General features: G+C 55.6%; 2 protein-coding genes across 7 annotated transcripts in view; one reads left to right on the forward strand and one right to left on the reverse strand.

The window, feature by feature from the left end:
• ANKS1A (ankyrin repeat and sterile alpha motif domain containing 1A) overlaps positions 1-13,635 on the reverse strand; it is a 72,471-nt gene extending 58,836 nt beyond the window's left edge. For 2 of the 5 annotated variants that reach the window (XM_051808884.1, XM_051808882.1), the window contains exons 1-2: positions 13,402-13,633; positions 21-101 (exon numbers count right to left, since the gene is read on the reverse strand). In XM_051808884.1, coding sequence (XP_051664844.1) covers positions 21-101; positions 13,402-13,610 — 290 coding nt within the window. In that variant the 5' untranslated portion in view covers positions 13,611-13,633. Of the gene's footprint in view, positions 1-20; positions 102-13,401 lie in introns of all 5 variants that reach the window. The other 3 variants (XM_051808888.1, XM_051808883.1, XM_051808885.1) reach the window with 3 other exon arrangements.
• Positions 13,636-13,970: 335 nt separating this feature from the next.
• TAF11 (TATA-box binding protein associated factor 11) lies at positions 13,971-16,006 on the forward strand. Of its 2 annotated transcripts, none has more exons than XM_051808935.1 (5): positions 13,971-14,373; positions 14,450-14,589; positions 14,762-14,849; positions 15,059-15,127; positions 15,567-16,006. In XM_051808935.1, exons 1-5 carry the CDS (start codon positions 14,194-14,196, stop codon positions 15,621-15,623), a joined length of 534 nt encoding a protein of 177 aa, XP_051664895.1. In that variant the 5' UTR covers positions 13,971-14,193; the 3' UTR covers positions 15,624-16,006. The 2 variants fall into 2 exon arrangements, with proteins under 2 accessions (XP_051664895.1, XP_051664894.1); XM_051808934.1 differs by having other exon boundaries at positions 14,170-14,373; positions 15,059-15,155.
• Positions 16,007-16,011: the final 5 nt, after the last annotated feature.

The raw sequence follows: 16,011 nt of genomic DNA on the forward strand, positions 1-16,011 counted from the left end.
AAGATGGGAGCAGGACTCACTTGTGGCCGTTGAGAGCAGCGTGGTGCAGTGGGGTGTATCCCGTGCTGTCAACGCAGTTCACATTGGGCCCTCTCCAGATGCTGCAATACAGAAAATGGACATGGAACACTTAGGCAAACACCAAGCAGGGACAGGGCAAGGACAGGGTCAGCAGAGCTCTCACACTACAGTGGGTATCTGGGCAGCTGTGGTCAGGAGCAGTCACGTGGAGCACAGAGTCGAGCTGAGGGGTCAGTGCCGCAGCACACACCGGCACAGGGACTCACTCCTCTGCTTTACCAGACCCTCCTGGTTTCCAGTCAGAGCTCCCACTCCCACACATCCTTCAGCCATACTTGTGCTTGCCAAAAAGCATCTTCAGAGGAACATGTGCCTATTAGAGTGAACCACAAGAGACCACAAACCATCGATGCACTGCTAATTCACACCCCGCTGAAGAATTCCAGTGGCTCTGGGAAACTCTCTTCCCTCCATGGCAAGAGTCACAAGCGGGGGCTGTAAGTCAAAGACTGTGGGATATAGAGCCTGCTCTTGGTCAGCAGTGTGATTCCACACTAACTTCTCACTGTCACAAAATCACTTCCATCTGTCAGCTGCTGGCAGTCTGTACAAAAGAGTAGGTGGTCTCCCAGCACTTCTGAGAGCATTCACTTCCATCCCTTGTTCAAAAGTCAAGCACCACGGATTTAAGAATTAACCCTGCCGAGAATTACTCTTCCCCCCACCCCTGGAAGGTGTCCTGTTCACATCAGTGCAGAACAGTGTGAGTGAGGGGCTGGTGCTGCTCCTGACCTTGCTGTGAAAGGAGTGTGGTGTCTGCTGCCCCTCACCAGTGCCACCACCCTCTCCCAGAACAGGCAATGGAACTCAAACCATGCTCTTACAGGTAAACTGGAACTGCTCACCTTTCCTGATGAGGGCCCTCACCAGCACAACCCACCACCCATGTGCCAGTGTGCTTTACACTTCATCCTTCCAGGAATCCTTCCAGTGTTTATCACAAGCCCTGGCAATCTCCCTTGTGCCAACATAGTACTTTTTCCTGCACTGTCTTCTTTAGGGGTAAAACTTAATAGCCTTCAATTTCCAATTGAACTGGGTTCAAACCTATTAGAAGCAGACCTTTCCTGAGCAGTCCACTGTCTCCCCAGCACACAATCACTACAACCCATGTGGCTCAGAGGCTTCCTGCAATACCCATCATCACTGGGGGGCTGCTAGCCAGGAACACCTTGGTGCTACAGTGAGCAAAACCAGCAGGAAAGGCACCAAACCAGTGGGAATCTTGTGCAGACCGAGTGGAAATTCAGAAGGGAACGAAGCAACAGACTCACTCTAGAGCGTGTTCCATGGGAAATGGAAAGTCTGTCCCTGTTCCCTCTGAGTGACTCCTGACCCGCAGAGCATTATAAAAGGCTTTGCAGTCCTGAGATGGACATCAGCTCTGCTAGAGGAGAGGCAGCTAAGGGGAACCTTCATCCAAGAGGACAGGCAAGTGAGCCACAAAATCCAATTTGCAAAGGATCAGAGGCTTATCCCGAGGCATCCCGCACACCATCCCGCGCTCCGGGAGCAAACACAAGCCAACACACGCATGCAGTGCACCTCCAACACCAACAACAGGGGGTGCAGGACGATGGATGGCTTAAACCACGGCCAGAAGGTCAGTGAGACACCAGAGTGAGTGCAGGAGTGCCCTGCCCCATCCAGCTGTGCTGGCCTGAAGCACAAAGGGGACTGAGTAGTGCTCAGCTCCGGTTTGTTCCTGGCAGTGGGATCCTGCACTGTGGTTGCCCAAATAATTTATTGTTGGATTTAAAGTGGCAATTAATGGTTAGAACTCAAGCCAGAAAGCCTCGTGTGCCATCTGGAGCACTTCTAACACTGCACCTGCACTCCTTTGCTCGTCCATAACCTGGGCAGTGCCAGAGTCCCATGGTTTTACACATTAAACCAAGCTGTGTTTGGATGCTGAGCTCAAACTACTTCAGGGTGAACACAGGAAAAACCAGCAGCATTTAACACCAGCTTTTCTTTCAGCTGAAGTTATGAACCAAGGAAAACCAGGGTCAGTGGTGCAGTGGGCATAAAATGAGCCCTGTGCCCAAAGTGACCTGCCCAGGCGGCAGCAGGCCTGCAGACAGAGCCAGGACATCCGTCCCCATGGGAAGACATGCGTGTCCCCACGATAAAACACTTCCATAAACTTCCTTAGAAATCTTCAGGTCAATGCTTTAGAGTTAAATGCCAAGTTTACTAAAGGAGCTCAGAGAAGGAGGAAAGCTGGAGCCCAGGGGGGAGCTGGCCCAGCAGTGAGTGCTGGGTGCTGCAGAAACCAACTGCCAAGATATAAAAATATTTTTAAAAAATCTGCTGTGTCCTCTCCTACCCTTTGACCTTTTATTCCTGCAAATAAAGAAAGCTTTTATCAAAGAAAGGTCAAATCACCCAGAAGATCAGACTGGAAGGATCCAAGAGGAGAACTATTTATATGTGCAGTCAAGTACATCAGTCTCTCCCCTCCTCTTCCTCTCCAGCTCTGCCAGGAAGGCCAGAGTTCTCCTAAGGTATGGAAACAGAGAGCTGAGAGAAGAAGGTCATTCACACATCCCAGCTATCCACATCCATACAACTGCTGGATTCCTGCAGTGAAGGACCCTCACTTGGTATTTCCTGCTTACAGAGGGGAACACAAACAATCAAACACTTTGGGCAAGGCCTCAGAGTCAGAGAGCTGCTTATGTTTTCCTGAAGGGTGAGGAAGCCACTGCTGTTTCCACCCTGCCAATGGGAAGGGTCCAGCATGGTGGGACTCCCAATGGAGCAGGAACCCAACTCCCTGCTTGCCTCAACCACCGGATAATGCAACAGCCTTTCCAAAAATAAACAGCTGATGCAAGGCTGGAGAAGATTAAAGCAGAGTATTGCTGGGGCAAGGGAGAACGTGGCTGGATCACAAGTAATACTGTCTCAGCCCCTCTTGGCAGGTTTTGGGAAAGCCCAGGGAAAGCAGCCAGTCAGACTCCAGCTATTGGCTGCAAAGGAAGCCAAAGCTTCTGCACTCCTCAACTTCTTGGTCCAGATTTTCATTTGCTATAAGAAAAGCAGGTGGATTTCCCTCAAAGTTAAAGGATCATGAGCTCAAATACAAGATGCCAGAATGAATGGGGAAAAACAGGGACCTTAATATAGGCAGGGAATGTGGAAGTGACCCAGCTGACATTGCACAACACCACAGCCAGTGCAAGACCTACCCGAGGCACCCGGCGGTGAAGGCAGAGCCACTGACCAGGGACTCCAGTGAAAACCCTCAGGTTCAGTCCCACTTTGACTGAAGGCAGAGCCATGCCTGGCCCTCTGCACAGAACCAGACCCCAAGCTCCCACTTTATCAGCTCATTCTGAGTTAAACAGTTCTGAACAACGATCGCCAACAGCTCCAGCCTCGTTGCCCAACACCTACAGACAATTCAGCCAGCATAAGGTCAACAGTGCCCTGTGAGAAACAAGCACTTCCACCAGTGGAGACACACCATGCAGCAACCAACCCTCTGATGGCCAAATTGTCCCTTCTGCCATGGAATGGAGCAGAGTCACTCCTCATGTGCTGCGGGTGGCCAGGAGCAGGAAACCTGCACGGGTCTGCAAAGCCACTGCAGCCTGTGAAGGATCAGTTCAGGAGCTGAGAGGCAGAAGGTGAGCTCATCTGTTTCCCTCAGAACCAGCCTGCCATCTCCTACCCCTCATTTCCAGAGGGAGACTGTTCAGGTTGGTGCAGACTACAACAATCATACATTTAACCCTGGGCTTGCAGCTCACGCTAGAAAGGAACCCGACAGGGTTGGCATCACTAATAGAAACTCGTCCATCCAAGCTAAAAACTCCCCCAGGAAGAGGGCAGCCCTAGCCTTACAGATGGCTCCTGGCAGTGGAAATGCATTTATTTAATGTATGGTGGGAGGTGGCAGTGGGCTCTGTCACCCGCATTATGCAGTGGGGACAGAAAGGCCAGGTCAGGCGTGCAGGGTGTGCTACATCAGAGAACCCCTCTGAGCCAGAGCAAAGAAAGAGCTGCAGGACAGGAAAAATCCAGGTCTGGTTTGAGTGCATGTGCTGCCCTTTATTCTTAAAAGCATTACAGGCACTCTGCAATCCACTCCCATTAGAGAGCATTTGCAGCCGATGACAGGCCAGGGAACAGTCCCACACAACACAGGCTCATCACCAGGCCATGGCCAAACGAGCTTTGCTGGGAGAAGTGTAAAAAGTGTCAGTAGTGGAGTCAGGGAAAGCCAAGTCTCTGGGGAGGGGTCCAGGAGCTCTGGGGTGTGATGTGTGCAGGAGCATCCTCCTCTCCACACCCCGTCCAAGGGCAGCATGATGGTAGGAGAAGAGCAGGGAAAATGGGAAGGCAGCCACCCAACATGCAGATGGAAGGTTTGACAGGAAGCCCTGAAGCTGCCCTTCAAAGTAGGAAAGTGACCCCTAAGAGAGGACAGATTTGACAACATTTACCAAATGTTCACAAACCTCTCACTGAGGTTTACTAAATGCCAATTTTGCAGCCCATTCTCCTCTTTTGCATCTGACTAGATGGGGTTTGGAGGAGTAAGAGCAAAAGGAATCAAAACATTCGTGCAAAAATTCAATGAACTGAGCAATGTTATGAATGTGATAAACCAGCCTGGAGCTGGCAACATCCCAGATCTGCAAACAGGAATCAGAGCACTGCTCAGGGAAGCATTCCCTGCTCTCTGTTCGCAGCTCAGCTCTGCTCCACAGCACTGGAGAAGATGCCACTAACTGCAAGAAAATACAATACAAAAGAACTAGGTGCAGAGAAAATTAGCAGGACATGTGTAGATGGTGCAGACTTTCCCTTGGCCTTCCCTCCATCCAGCACTCCCAGAGAAACAGAGGAAGCTGCCTGGGCAGCCACAAATTCCTGATCAAAGCCACCAAGCAGCCGATGCTGCAGCACCGAGCTGATTACAGCTGGCAGCCTTGTACTGGGCTTTCCCTCCCCCGTCTCCTTTGTGAGATGATTTAACAAGCTGCAGAATCCCACGGGACATGTCAGTTAGCCAACAGCAATGGAGCATCGTGTCTGGAGTCATACATGTCCATCTGCACCGTTCCCTTCTGACAGGCACAAAGCTCTGAGCTTGGAGTAAAAATGTCACCAAAAGGAATTTACCCAGAAAAAAAAATCATGGCAGAGCATATTCCCTCCCTGCCCAGGAATGGATGTGCCACTTATGTGTTTTGGGATGGCAGGAAACGTGCCTCTGTGCTCACTGTCTGCTCTGCACAACGGCCACGTGGGCACTGTCAGACAACACCAATGGGATCAGAACAGCTCAAAGTTACTGTTTGTTTCCAGCGCTCTGTTTCCCAGAACAGAGGTCTGATCCAAAATTTGGGATTTCTAGCAGGAACCTTGCACCTGGAAGGGCATAGGGAAGGTGGACACTATTTAAACACAGACACCCTCCCCCTGGTGCAGGCTCAGACCTGCTCTGTACAGAAACAATAAACCCACGCCCATGTTCTCTCCATCTCAGTGCCAACAGGCTGCTCGAGGTGGCCACGTGCTGCTGCTCCCTGGGCCACCGTGGCTCCCTTTGTGTCACCCCAAACCCACTCCCGTCCCTTCAGCCTGGTTGCTGCCCAGCCCTGATGCCTGGAATGCTGAACTGCAGCGTGTCTGACCTGGGGTGGATGAGAAGCAGGTAAATAGGCCAAGTCAAGCAGAGCCAGAGAAACAGACATTCAGGGACTGAATTACCCCTTCCCTACAGCAATTAAAAAGCAAATGCAATTATTTTGTAACAACAACTGCATCCAGAGTGCACTTTTGCCTTAGGGAGACTGAAACCAGTGAGATGGAGACTCGCACGACATCCCCTTTGCCTTGTGCCATTGCTCAGATCAGCGACACAAGGGCTCTGAATCGGTGCTGGCACCACAGTGCCCGACCGTTCCCACGGAGGGACCACGCACATGGGGACATTCCCACATCTCAGGAGGGACCCCCAGGCACTGGCCCACACATCACACAGGCTGTGAAACGCTGCTGTGAAACACTGCTGCGTTGGAGTAAAAGGAAATTAGTTGCTCTGATACTGAACACCAGAACAATGGGATGGGACACGAGGCCCTCGAGGAAGGGGACACGGGAGTGGAGAATTCAGAGCCACAACAAAGCTTCCACTGAAGCGTTTTGAGCAGACTTTGCCCTTGAACGCAGCCCACACCAGCAGCCCAGCAGCTCACCCACATGGCTCCATTTAAGCCTGTATCAAATCCCAGCTCCAGCTTAACCAGGAGTCCCTGAGGGCTAAAGAAAGACACAGCAAGGAGAGATTAACTGGCAACAGTGTGGGACGCAAACAAGGCACAGACATACCACCGACTCCAGAGACATTCCTTCTTGATGAGCTTTTTAATTGGGTGCCCAAAGAGCAAGTGACAGGGAAAGGAGAGCAAAGACAGCGAGGGAAGGAGGTAAACCAGAAGTTTTACACCCGCCACGGTGGCTCCAGTGGGGGCACAGGAGACACACCTGAGCAGTCAAAGAGCTCTGTGATCACTGTGATCAGCCCCTGCTCCTTCCTGGTATGTGCCATGCAAGCAGGGAAAGCATCAACTTACACACCAGTTCCTGAGAAAGCTCAGGAAAAGAAAGATGAAGATCAGAAAGGACATCCTTTTACTGCAGAAGCATCCGTGAAATCCAGTCCCTTACAGAACAGGAACAAGAGTGAATGGCCGAGGCAGGAAATTATTCCCAAATCCTGAGCTAGCTCCCAGAGAGTTGTCATTACTCATCTGCACTATCTACAGAGATAAGGCCAGAGCTGAGATCATGAGGCAGGCAGCCAAACAGAGCACAGGGAGTGTGACGGTCCTGCCCTGCTCCTGCTCCGAGAGCCCTGGGAAGAGCAGGGACTGATCCCTCAGAGCCGGCAGAGGCAGCTGTGCCAACCCTCAGTGCTGGGAAACTGAACCAGCAATGAACAGGCAGCACAGAGAGCTGTTCCTACACATTTCACAGTGCACCTGCAGCTTCCAGCCCTGCTTTTCACCCACATGCCAGCTCTGACTTTGCCCATGATGACCAGCCGGTCTCAAACAGGTTTTTTCCTCACCTGGAAAAACCTCATTTTCTTTGGGGAACATACACAACATAAGACATTCCAAAACCCTTAAAATATTTCTGCCTACTTCTCTGCAAGCATAACAGACCCAGTTCTGAGCCTCTTCTCTGGTCAATACTGCCTTCCCAGCCAGGAGCTGCTTTCAGTGGCAGGCCTGGGGAGCACCCCTGGATTCCTGCTTCAAACCTCAGTGGCCACCCAGCCTCTGGAATTGATTCTGTTCTCAAACCAGGCACTTTGTAATGCCAAACTTGAGAGGATTTCTCACACTGTCTTAATTAGGATGAGGCAAAAGTTGTTTCACCTAATTTCCAACCCACCTCAATATTACATTTGAAAGACCACCTATGACATCTTCAGCCTTGCTCGCCCCAGGATCTGCACAACGGCAGTCAATGGCATTAGATAGAAATCTAATGAGATAATATATTTACATAATATTTATGGCACTCACTCTCAGACAGGGTTTTGTTCTTGCGTCCTCAGTACGTGGCACTACAGACACTTCCTTTGAGCTGGAAAAAGCCTGAGGTTAATTTTTAAATCTAATTTCCCTTTAAAAGAAGCCACGTGTTTAAATAACAAGGGAGGAGTGCAAATGTACCTGGGTTTACCAAACCTGAACACCAACTCAAGCTCAACTTCCCTTCAGCTGAATATCTCAGGCTCTTGCAGAGCACCCGGTAAAGCCAGGCACACACTCCTCCTCCTGTAATTCCCTCAACACCCTGCTATGTTGGGTGTTCACACTGATTGTCACCTGAAATTCTCAGCAGCCACAAGAGATGGGACACCTCAGCAGGTTAAGCACTTACCTAAACACACAGTCCCAGCACTTGGCATCCTGCAGCCTCCCCAGCACTTAAGCAGCTCACCCTCACTAACCCTGGGGAAATAGCCACCTTACTACCCTGTGTGTGCCACAGCTGGTTCCAAACTCAAGCTCCTTATCCAGCAGTCTGGAAGCCCAACTGGATTTTCTTCCAGGATACAAAAAGAAACCCCTGCCCTGGTCCAAGCTGCTGTGCAGCATCCAGCTGTTCAGTTTGAGTTAAAGGGTAATCGAGAAAATTTAGCTCCACTATTCATCCAAACTTCTCAAATCTGAACATTTCTCATCAAGCCACGGCGACAAGACAAAGTAATTTCAGATTTAGGTTTAGAAATGTGCCCATGACACGATGGACACCCAGGCACCACATGCATCAATGCTCTAGCTGACCCTGAGCAGGGCATTCCCCCCCCATGAGGGTGCAGGAGCACAGTCCTTTGGGAAGCAGGACATGCAGAGCTCTGAGGACATCACACAGGCTCTTCAGGTTTTGTGTAGAAGAGGGCACATGCACACACTCCAATGTTGTTCCAAAGGCAGCTCACACTTTGCTGTCCTGTCTCTAACTGAGCCTCTCTCCCTCTCCAGCCCCCCAAGCTCTCCTGTTGCCCACAGCCAGCCCAGGTGCACCCACATCTCCAGCGCTGTTTTCCTCCCTCCTGCAGACAGCAGCTGCACTCACTTCTCCAGTCGGTTGCTATAGAAACAAATCAATCCTCAACAGTTTTATTTTTACCAGTTTCTGTGAAATAGGATTTATCTCATTTCCATGACTAAGCTGTACTCCAGAGCGGCAGCTTTGGGATGGTGGCAGTGCCAGCTCAGCATCGGGCAGAGCTGGCGCTGCAGTGCCAAGAGGAAATGGCCATCACTCGTGTTCAGAGACACCTTCTCATCTCAAGGACACTTCACCTTGAAAGGATTCCCACAGCTGGAGCACGAGAGCACTCCACAGCTGCATCCGAGGAGCGGATGGCACAGCCTGGGAAAGGCAGAGTGGAGGTGTTGGCACACATTCTGTCTCCAGCCACCCAGGCAGCCCCTTGAGCACTGCCACAGGAGGGACTCAGCCTCCGGGAACTGCCTTCCCCTTGTCCAGGGGCAGCTGCAAGAGGCTTTCCCTCTGGTCTGGGGTGCATTTCCTCCCTTCTGTATCCCCTCTACTCTGTGTCACACCTTCCATGTATGTCTATGTTCTATCCTGCTTGTTTGTCCTTCTGTCTCATTGGAACAAAGCATTACCTCACAACATCCCCTCAGTGCACCCAAGTCTCACAAGCACCTGAGCACAAACCACCTGCTCAATCCTCACACTGTTCAGGATCCTCCAGCCAGCACTGGAGCCAGGCCTGAGCACGAGTAAATGCATGTCATGGATGTGTTTCACTGCTCCTCCCACAACGGGGCAGAGCACAAACTTTAAGTGAGCCCTGCAAATGCTCCTGGGAAGGTGTGTAACCTGACAACTGGAAAAACACCGGGAAGCCCCGTGTCTGGGCTCTGCTCCTGCCACCACAGGACACTGTGACTGCTAACACACTGCACTCATCAGTGGGCAGCAGCTGCCTTGGTTCCAACATCCTCAACACAATCCGACCCACCTGACACTCCTCACCTGAGACTCTGACTCACCTCATATTCCTCACACCACATCTCAGCCCACAGCAACTCCCTCATGGAATATTTGAGGTAACCTCTACAAGCACATGGCTATTTCCAAAACCCAACTGGCACTTCAAAACACTCTCAAAGCAAGGCACAAAGTAAGCTTATGCGCCAATGCACACCCGTGCCTGTGGCAGGAGCACGTCCAGCAGCCCCTGCTGGGTGTGCAATTACAGAGGGCTCCGTCCCGTGGTGTGTGCACGGCAGGGCGTGGAGAGGAGACAGCCTGAAGTGGGTGAGATGCTTAATCACAGCAGCAGGAGAGGGACAGACCCAGTGCTGCCCAGTTCTGTGGGGATGCAGTGGGAGCAGCTCCCCTGTGATGCTGTGAACTATCAGCTGCACCAGAGCAAACACCAAACCCCTCTTTGTTTTAATACAACTCACTTTTCTGACTCCAAACCACCCTTGAATTGTCAGAACCCACTTCAAGTGTTCTGCCATCCCACCACGTCATTCCCTAAACCAACCAGACCCCCTCACCAGCAGCAACTGCAGCAAATGGGCTGGAACACAGGCTGTGGCTTCTGTGGAGCAGCACCCAACCCTTCCCACAACAGATGTGCACCCAAACTCCTCCTTCCCAGCAGAAGTGTCTCCTTGATACATTCCCAGAGGATTGCATAGCTCATCTAGGGCTCAGCAGCAGCCTCAGTTTCCCCTCCCAGCAACAAAGATCCAGGCTTTTCACAACAATAGTTAAAAATAAAAAGCTTTTTCTGCAGATTTGGCTTTAACACAACCCATCCCTCGCTGCTCCTGGCAAAACCTCCTGAATGCAGCCTGATAGCTCAGCCACAGATTATTTTGTTGTTTCCTGCCTTCAACTTCACAGTGAAGCACTAAAGAAACCCAAAGCAAATAAATCCAAATTCTGCAGCCTTGATGCAAAAGTGCCCCTGAAAATCCAAGAACCCTCATGGATTCACGGTGCATTTCTGATTTCTGGACTTGCTGCTGCTCATAAGCCCTAAGCTGCACTTGCATGCAGATTTTCCCTCTGGCTGCTCACTGGTCCTCACGTGGTGCCTTTGCCTGTGCTGTGGTCAGGTGTGGAGTTGAAGCAGCCGGGCACAGCCAAGGGGCTGGATCCAGCCCCCAGCACATCCCCAGGCCCTGCAGATCCCACGGCACAAGGGCTGATCCCGGGGCCACTGAGCCTCCCAAACCCTGGCAGACACCACCTCTTTGTGAGCCCACCATCTCTGGCAGACTCCAGACTCCCATCTCCTCCTCGTTCCCCCACCCCACCAGGGTTTGTCCCTGCCCGAAATCCTGAGTGTTACACCCTGCACCTTCCCCCCTCGGGAGAGACTTCCATTGTCTTTGCAATTACTGCTCCTGTGGCTTATCCCACTCCATCCTGTCCTGCTTCCTGCTCACCTGCAGCTGTAGGTGATTGGAGTCTGTGCATGGCTCCACACCCAGCGGGCTGGCTCGGCCTCACCACAGCCCGGACTGTGACAAAGTTCACATTTGCCTGATAACAGGCACGGTGGCAGCTCAGGTGATGTGATAAAACACCGCATTCCAAGGAATTTACTGCCAGGGGAATCTTCTACCACTTCATGGAGCAGCACTTGTTCTCTTTGGAAGAAAAATGGCCCAAACTGATGAGTGCTAGCTCAGAGCAAGCACCAGCTCAGCACCTACCAGGTGTAACGTGGGAATTCCAGGAAATGCCTGGTTTGTACCTCATCCAAAACTGTATCTTTGAGATGCCTGAAATGCTGCAGAACTGCCAGAAAAAGCTGAGACAGGCACTTCAGGACACATGGGCTTTGGGAACAGGTTGTCCAAACAGTGGGACTTAAAAAATAAAATAGGAACTAAATAGCGACATCCAAAGGAACCAAAATCGGGAGGAGGAAGGAACAAGGGAGCTCTGCCAGCCCAGCTGAGCATTCATGACCCTGCAGCAGGAATGAGCTCCGGGGGTGGAGGGCAGCTCAGCAGCTCCCATGTTGGGACAGATCCTTACAGACGGGAGGAGCCTCGGCAGGAGCAGGGATCAGCCCTGAGTAGGAGGGGGCAGCTGCCTGAGGAAGGGAAAACATGGAGCACACAGACCTGACCAAGGGCAGAGCTCTCCCCACAGCTGAGGGGGCAACACCCTACACTAGAAAAGCTCCCATGTTGTAGTGTTGGAAAGGTGAGGTTTCCTCCACCAAACACATCCCTAAAATTGATCTGTCCCAGCTGCTCCCTTGGGCCTCTCCTTGCAGGGACACTCAGCAGCTGCTTCTCATCCAAACCTCATCACAAGCTCCTCACCTGGAGTCACTTAACCCAGAGCCAAAGCCCAACAAAGGGTCAGGAGGTGGGAAACAATCCCAAAGCCCCTCAGTGGCAGCAGGTGCCACACAGCGAGTTAAGGACGCGCTGCCAGACCCGGAACTGCTGTCACAGAACACACAGAACACACAGTGCAGGGAAAACAGCCTCGGGGCTGGGACTCGGGAGGGGAAAGGGACCATTGCAGTGTCCCCAACAGCCACGTCAGCGGACACGGGTGACAGCTGTGACAGGCACTGTCAGACATGTCTGTGCACAAAGCCACGGCCAGAGTCAAACAGCCCCACAGGCACCGTGGCCGTGGGGAAAGGGCCCCGTGTGGAGCTGGTGCAGCTCAGAGCGTGTGTAACCAGACCCTCGGCACTGACCCGAGCCCCCCGCCCGCACAGCCACCCCTTGAGGGGCTGCAGCAACTCCCTTCCCAAACCAGGGCTCAGAGCATTTAATGTATCCAAGGAGAAGGACACAGTCTGACCCAGAGGCACATTCACGTTTCAGAAACACAAACCTGTGCTCCAGGGCAGCTCTCCTGGCCGGGGCCTCTGCCCCATACAGGGATCAGGCTATGACAAAGGGAAATCACATCAAATTTGGCCACAACCGGGCCAGTCACATCCCTCTCAAAAGTCAAGGTGTGTAGTGACAGTGGCACAAATCTCCTCCCCATGCTCCAGTACAAACCAGTTGCTCAGGGACCAGGAGCAGCAGCATTTCCAGCAGAGGCTGAAGTGGTACAAAGCTGTGGCTCCAGAAGCACAGCACTGAGTGGTTTCCTCAGCAGATGCCGAAAAAAGGGGACGAGAAAAAAAACTAAAAAAGGTCCAAGAGCTTCAAACCAGAGAATTGCACAGCGCAGGGCTGGGGACACCAAAGCCACTGAGGGAGATCCTCCAGAGCCGACCCCGACCCCACAGGGGGTCACCGGGAGGGTGTCCCAGCAGGGCCCGGACACCTCACCCAACACCCACAGCCGGCAGCTCTCCCACCGCGGGACCCCCCGCACGTCCTGGGCTGCACCCAGAACCCTCCAGACGCACCACAGCTCCCCAGTCACACCAGTCGGAGCGCCCGCACAGCCGCGCTTCGGTCCCGGGGCAGTAGGACACCCCTGGGCAGCGCCAGCCCTGGCAGTGCCAGCTCCAAACAGACAGACAGACAGCCGCCCTCCCCTCCTGGCCCACCGGCCCAAGGGGCTCTGCCGCGGCTCCCCCCGCGCCCCCGGTCCCACCGAACTCCCCGGGGTCTCCAGGTCGCACATCCCTCACAACCTTCCGCGATGTCTTATCCCACCCTCGGCCCTCGACTCCCACCTGAGGCGCCTCTGGCTATGACCTGCACCCCCCCGGGGACGGACTCCCAGCTCCCCGCTCCCTCCCTGGCCCCTGGCCCCGCACGGCGCCCACCCCGCCCGCCCCGGGGCCGCGCTCACCTGAGCAGGCTGGACAGCGGGTGTCCCACACCGCCGCTCCCACCGCCGCCGCCGCCGCCCCCCCCCGCGGAGCCGCCGCCGCCGCCGCCGCCGCCTCCCCCGCCGGAGCCGCCGAAGCCGGAGCTGAGGCGCTTCCCCGAGAGCAGCTTCTCCACGGCCGGGAGGTTCCCGGTGCGCGCGGCCTCCAGCAGCTCCTGCTCCTTCCCCATGGCCGGCGCGGCCCCGCGCCCGCGACACTTCCGGGGCGGGGCCTCGGGGGGCGGGATCAGATGGGGCGGGACCCGCGTAGGGCCCGCCCCCAGCCCCGCCCTGTCCCTCAGGCCGCGCCCGTTTCCGGGCGGGGTTTGGGGGGTTTCCTCCCCGCAGCGGCGGGGCTGGGCTGCGGTGCCGCTCCAGCGCCGTGTCCCGGCTCTCTGCCCCGCGGGAGCAGCCGGGTGTGGAGCTCCGGCTCGGGGCGGGGCCGGGCCCAGCACAAGGCCCTCCGCGGCAGTGCCGTTGCCATGGCGACAGACCTCGCCCCTCCTCGCCCTGTCCCTATCTATGCGTCATCAAGAGGCGCGGGCTCTGCGCCGTTGCCATGGCGATAAAAGCCACGCCCCTCACGGCGCTCTTAGTTAATCGTCATCTGGGCGCCGCCGCGGCGCCGCTGCCATGGCGACAGGCTCCGCCCCTCACTGGCCTCCGTTTAGTGCGTCATCAGGAGGCGCCGTGGCGGTTCCGTTACCATGACGACAGGCCCCACCTCTCGGGGATCGCAGTGTTGCGCCATCAGGCGGCGCCGCGGGCGCGGCCATGGCGGACCCGGCCCGGGACCCGCTCGGAGCCGCCGCGGCCGCGGAGCCGCCTCCGGGCCCGGCCCTGCCCGCGGGACACGGCGCGGGGGACGCGGCGGCCGCGGAGGGGGAGGGCGACGGCGAGGCGGGAGAGGCCGGCGGGGGCGGCGAGCCCAAGGCGGACGGGGCGGACGGGGAGGTGAGAGCGGGGCCGGGCGGGAGCGGGCCCGGGAGGGTCCGAGCGGCCGCAGAGCGAGCGCTGCGCTGTCCTTCAGGTGAGGAGCGCGGAGGGGGAGGCGGCGGACGGGGACGAGCCCGGGCTGCAGCCGAGCGCGGCCAGGAAGGTGAAGCTGGAGCTGAAGGAGCGGAAGGAGAAGAAGCAGAAGGTGGATGAGGACGAGATCCAGAAGATGCAGTGAGTGCCGGGGACCCGTCCCAGATCCCCCTTCTCACCCCCGAGAGCCGCCAAGGCACAGCCCAGCCCAGCCCTACCCCGGCTGGGGCGCCTTTGCATGGCGGCCGCGGGGACCCGAAGAAGCCTCAGAGCTGTATTTTTGCTGTGACCGATCGTTCTTCCCCCCCCGCAGGATTCTGGTCTCGTCCTTCTCCGAGGAGCAGCTGAACCGGTACGAGATGTACCGTCGCTCTGCCTTCCCCAAGGCCGCCATCAAACGGGTACGACGGGCAGGGGCGTTCGGGATAGGGCTGAGGGGCCCCCCGGGACCCTCCTCAGCCGCCCCGGCCCCGCGGCTCAGCCCGGTGTCCCGGCACTGCCGATCCCGAGGGATTCCCGGGCGGTGCCGGCGCGGGGCTGCAGCTCGGGGGGCCGGGGGTCTCTGTGGGTCAAGGTGAGGGGCTCTGACTGTCCCTGCCTGTCCCCCCAGCTCATCCAGTCCATCACAGGCACCTCGGTGTCCCAGAACGTCGTCATCGCCATGTCCGGCATCTCCAAGGTCTTCGTGGGGGAGGTGGTGGAGGAGGGTGAGTGGCAGCTGCTGGGGGGGAATTCAACCCCCAGAGCTCAGGACACAAGCAGGGCCGGGGGTCCTGCAGCCTCGGGGCCTGTCACAGGGAGCAGGGGGAGCACAGCCCCTCTGTCCACAGCCCCCCAGAGCCCACCCAGCCCTGGGTTTAAGCACATCAGTCCCTGTGGGACTGGATCCAGCACATCCACACTGGCTGAGTGGTTCAGAGGCCCTTTGTCCTGGTCACTCCTGGGACTCCTGTCAGGGAGGAGCTCCTGGAGCAGGTTCATTCCTGGGCATTGGCAAAGCAGGAGCTGTAAACCCTAAACACAAGCATTACCTGTTGCCTTTCCAAGTGCAGCTGAAGCAGCAGGAGAGGGGGAGGGCTCAGGTGTCCCCTCCTGTGACCTCTGTGTTTGTTGTTCAGCCCTGGACGTGTGTGAGAAGTGGGGGGAGCTGCCCCCCCTGCAGCCCAAGCACATGAGAGAGGCCGTGCGGAGGCTCAAGGCACGAGGGCAGATCCCCAACTCCAAGTACAAGAAGATCATCTTCCACTGACTGGCCCCGGAGCAGAGAGGGGCTGAAACAGCAACCTCTGGGACCCTCCCCAGCTGAGCCACAACCTGAGGCCCCTTGGGGAGGGGTGTGAGACCTCGGGGACCACAGGGACAGTTCTGAGTCACTGCTCAGGACCCTGCACTGGGCAGAGCCAGGAGTTGCTCCTGACCTGGAGCCACGGGCTCCTCTGCCTCAGCACAGCAGGGAGAGGAACATCCACGGCCTTCAGAGTATTTACCCCCCAGGGCTGTGCTTCCTGCTGGCCCAGATGTGGCTTTTTTTGTACATTAAAGTTGTTCTGTGTTGGTGGCCCG

The sequence above is a fragment of the Manacus candei genome, unplaced genomic scaffold (genome assembly GCF_025592945.1).
Source record: "Manacus candei isolate 608988 ecotype Guabito, Panama unplaced genomic scaffold, ASM2559294v1 h1tg000073l, whole genome shotgun sequence".
Lineage (NCBI taxonomy): Eukaryota > Metazoa > Chordata > Aves > Passeriformes > Pipridae > Manacus > Manacus candei.

Coding starts and splice junctions, on each gene's coding strand:
- TAF11 (XM_051808934.1), top strand. CDS start 14,194: ATGGCGGACCCGGCCCGGGACCCGCTCGGAGCCGCCGCGGCCGCGGAG. Junction 14,374..14,449: donor CGGACGGGGCGGACGGGGAG/GTGAGAGCGGGG, acceptor GCTGTCCTTCAG/GTGAGGAGCGCGGAGGGGGA. Junction 14,850..15,058: donor CCAAGGCCGCCATCAAACGG/GTACGACGGGCA, acceptor CTGTCCCCCCAG/CTCATCCAGTCCATCACAGG.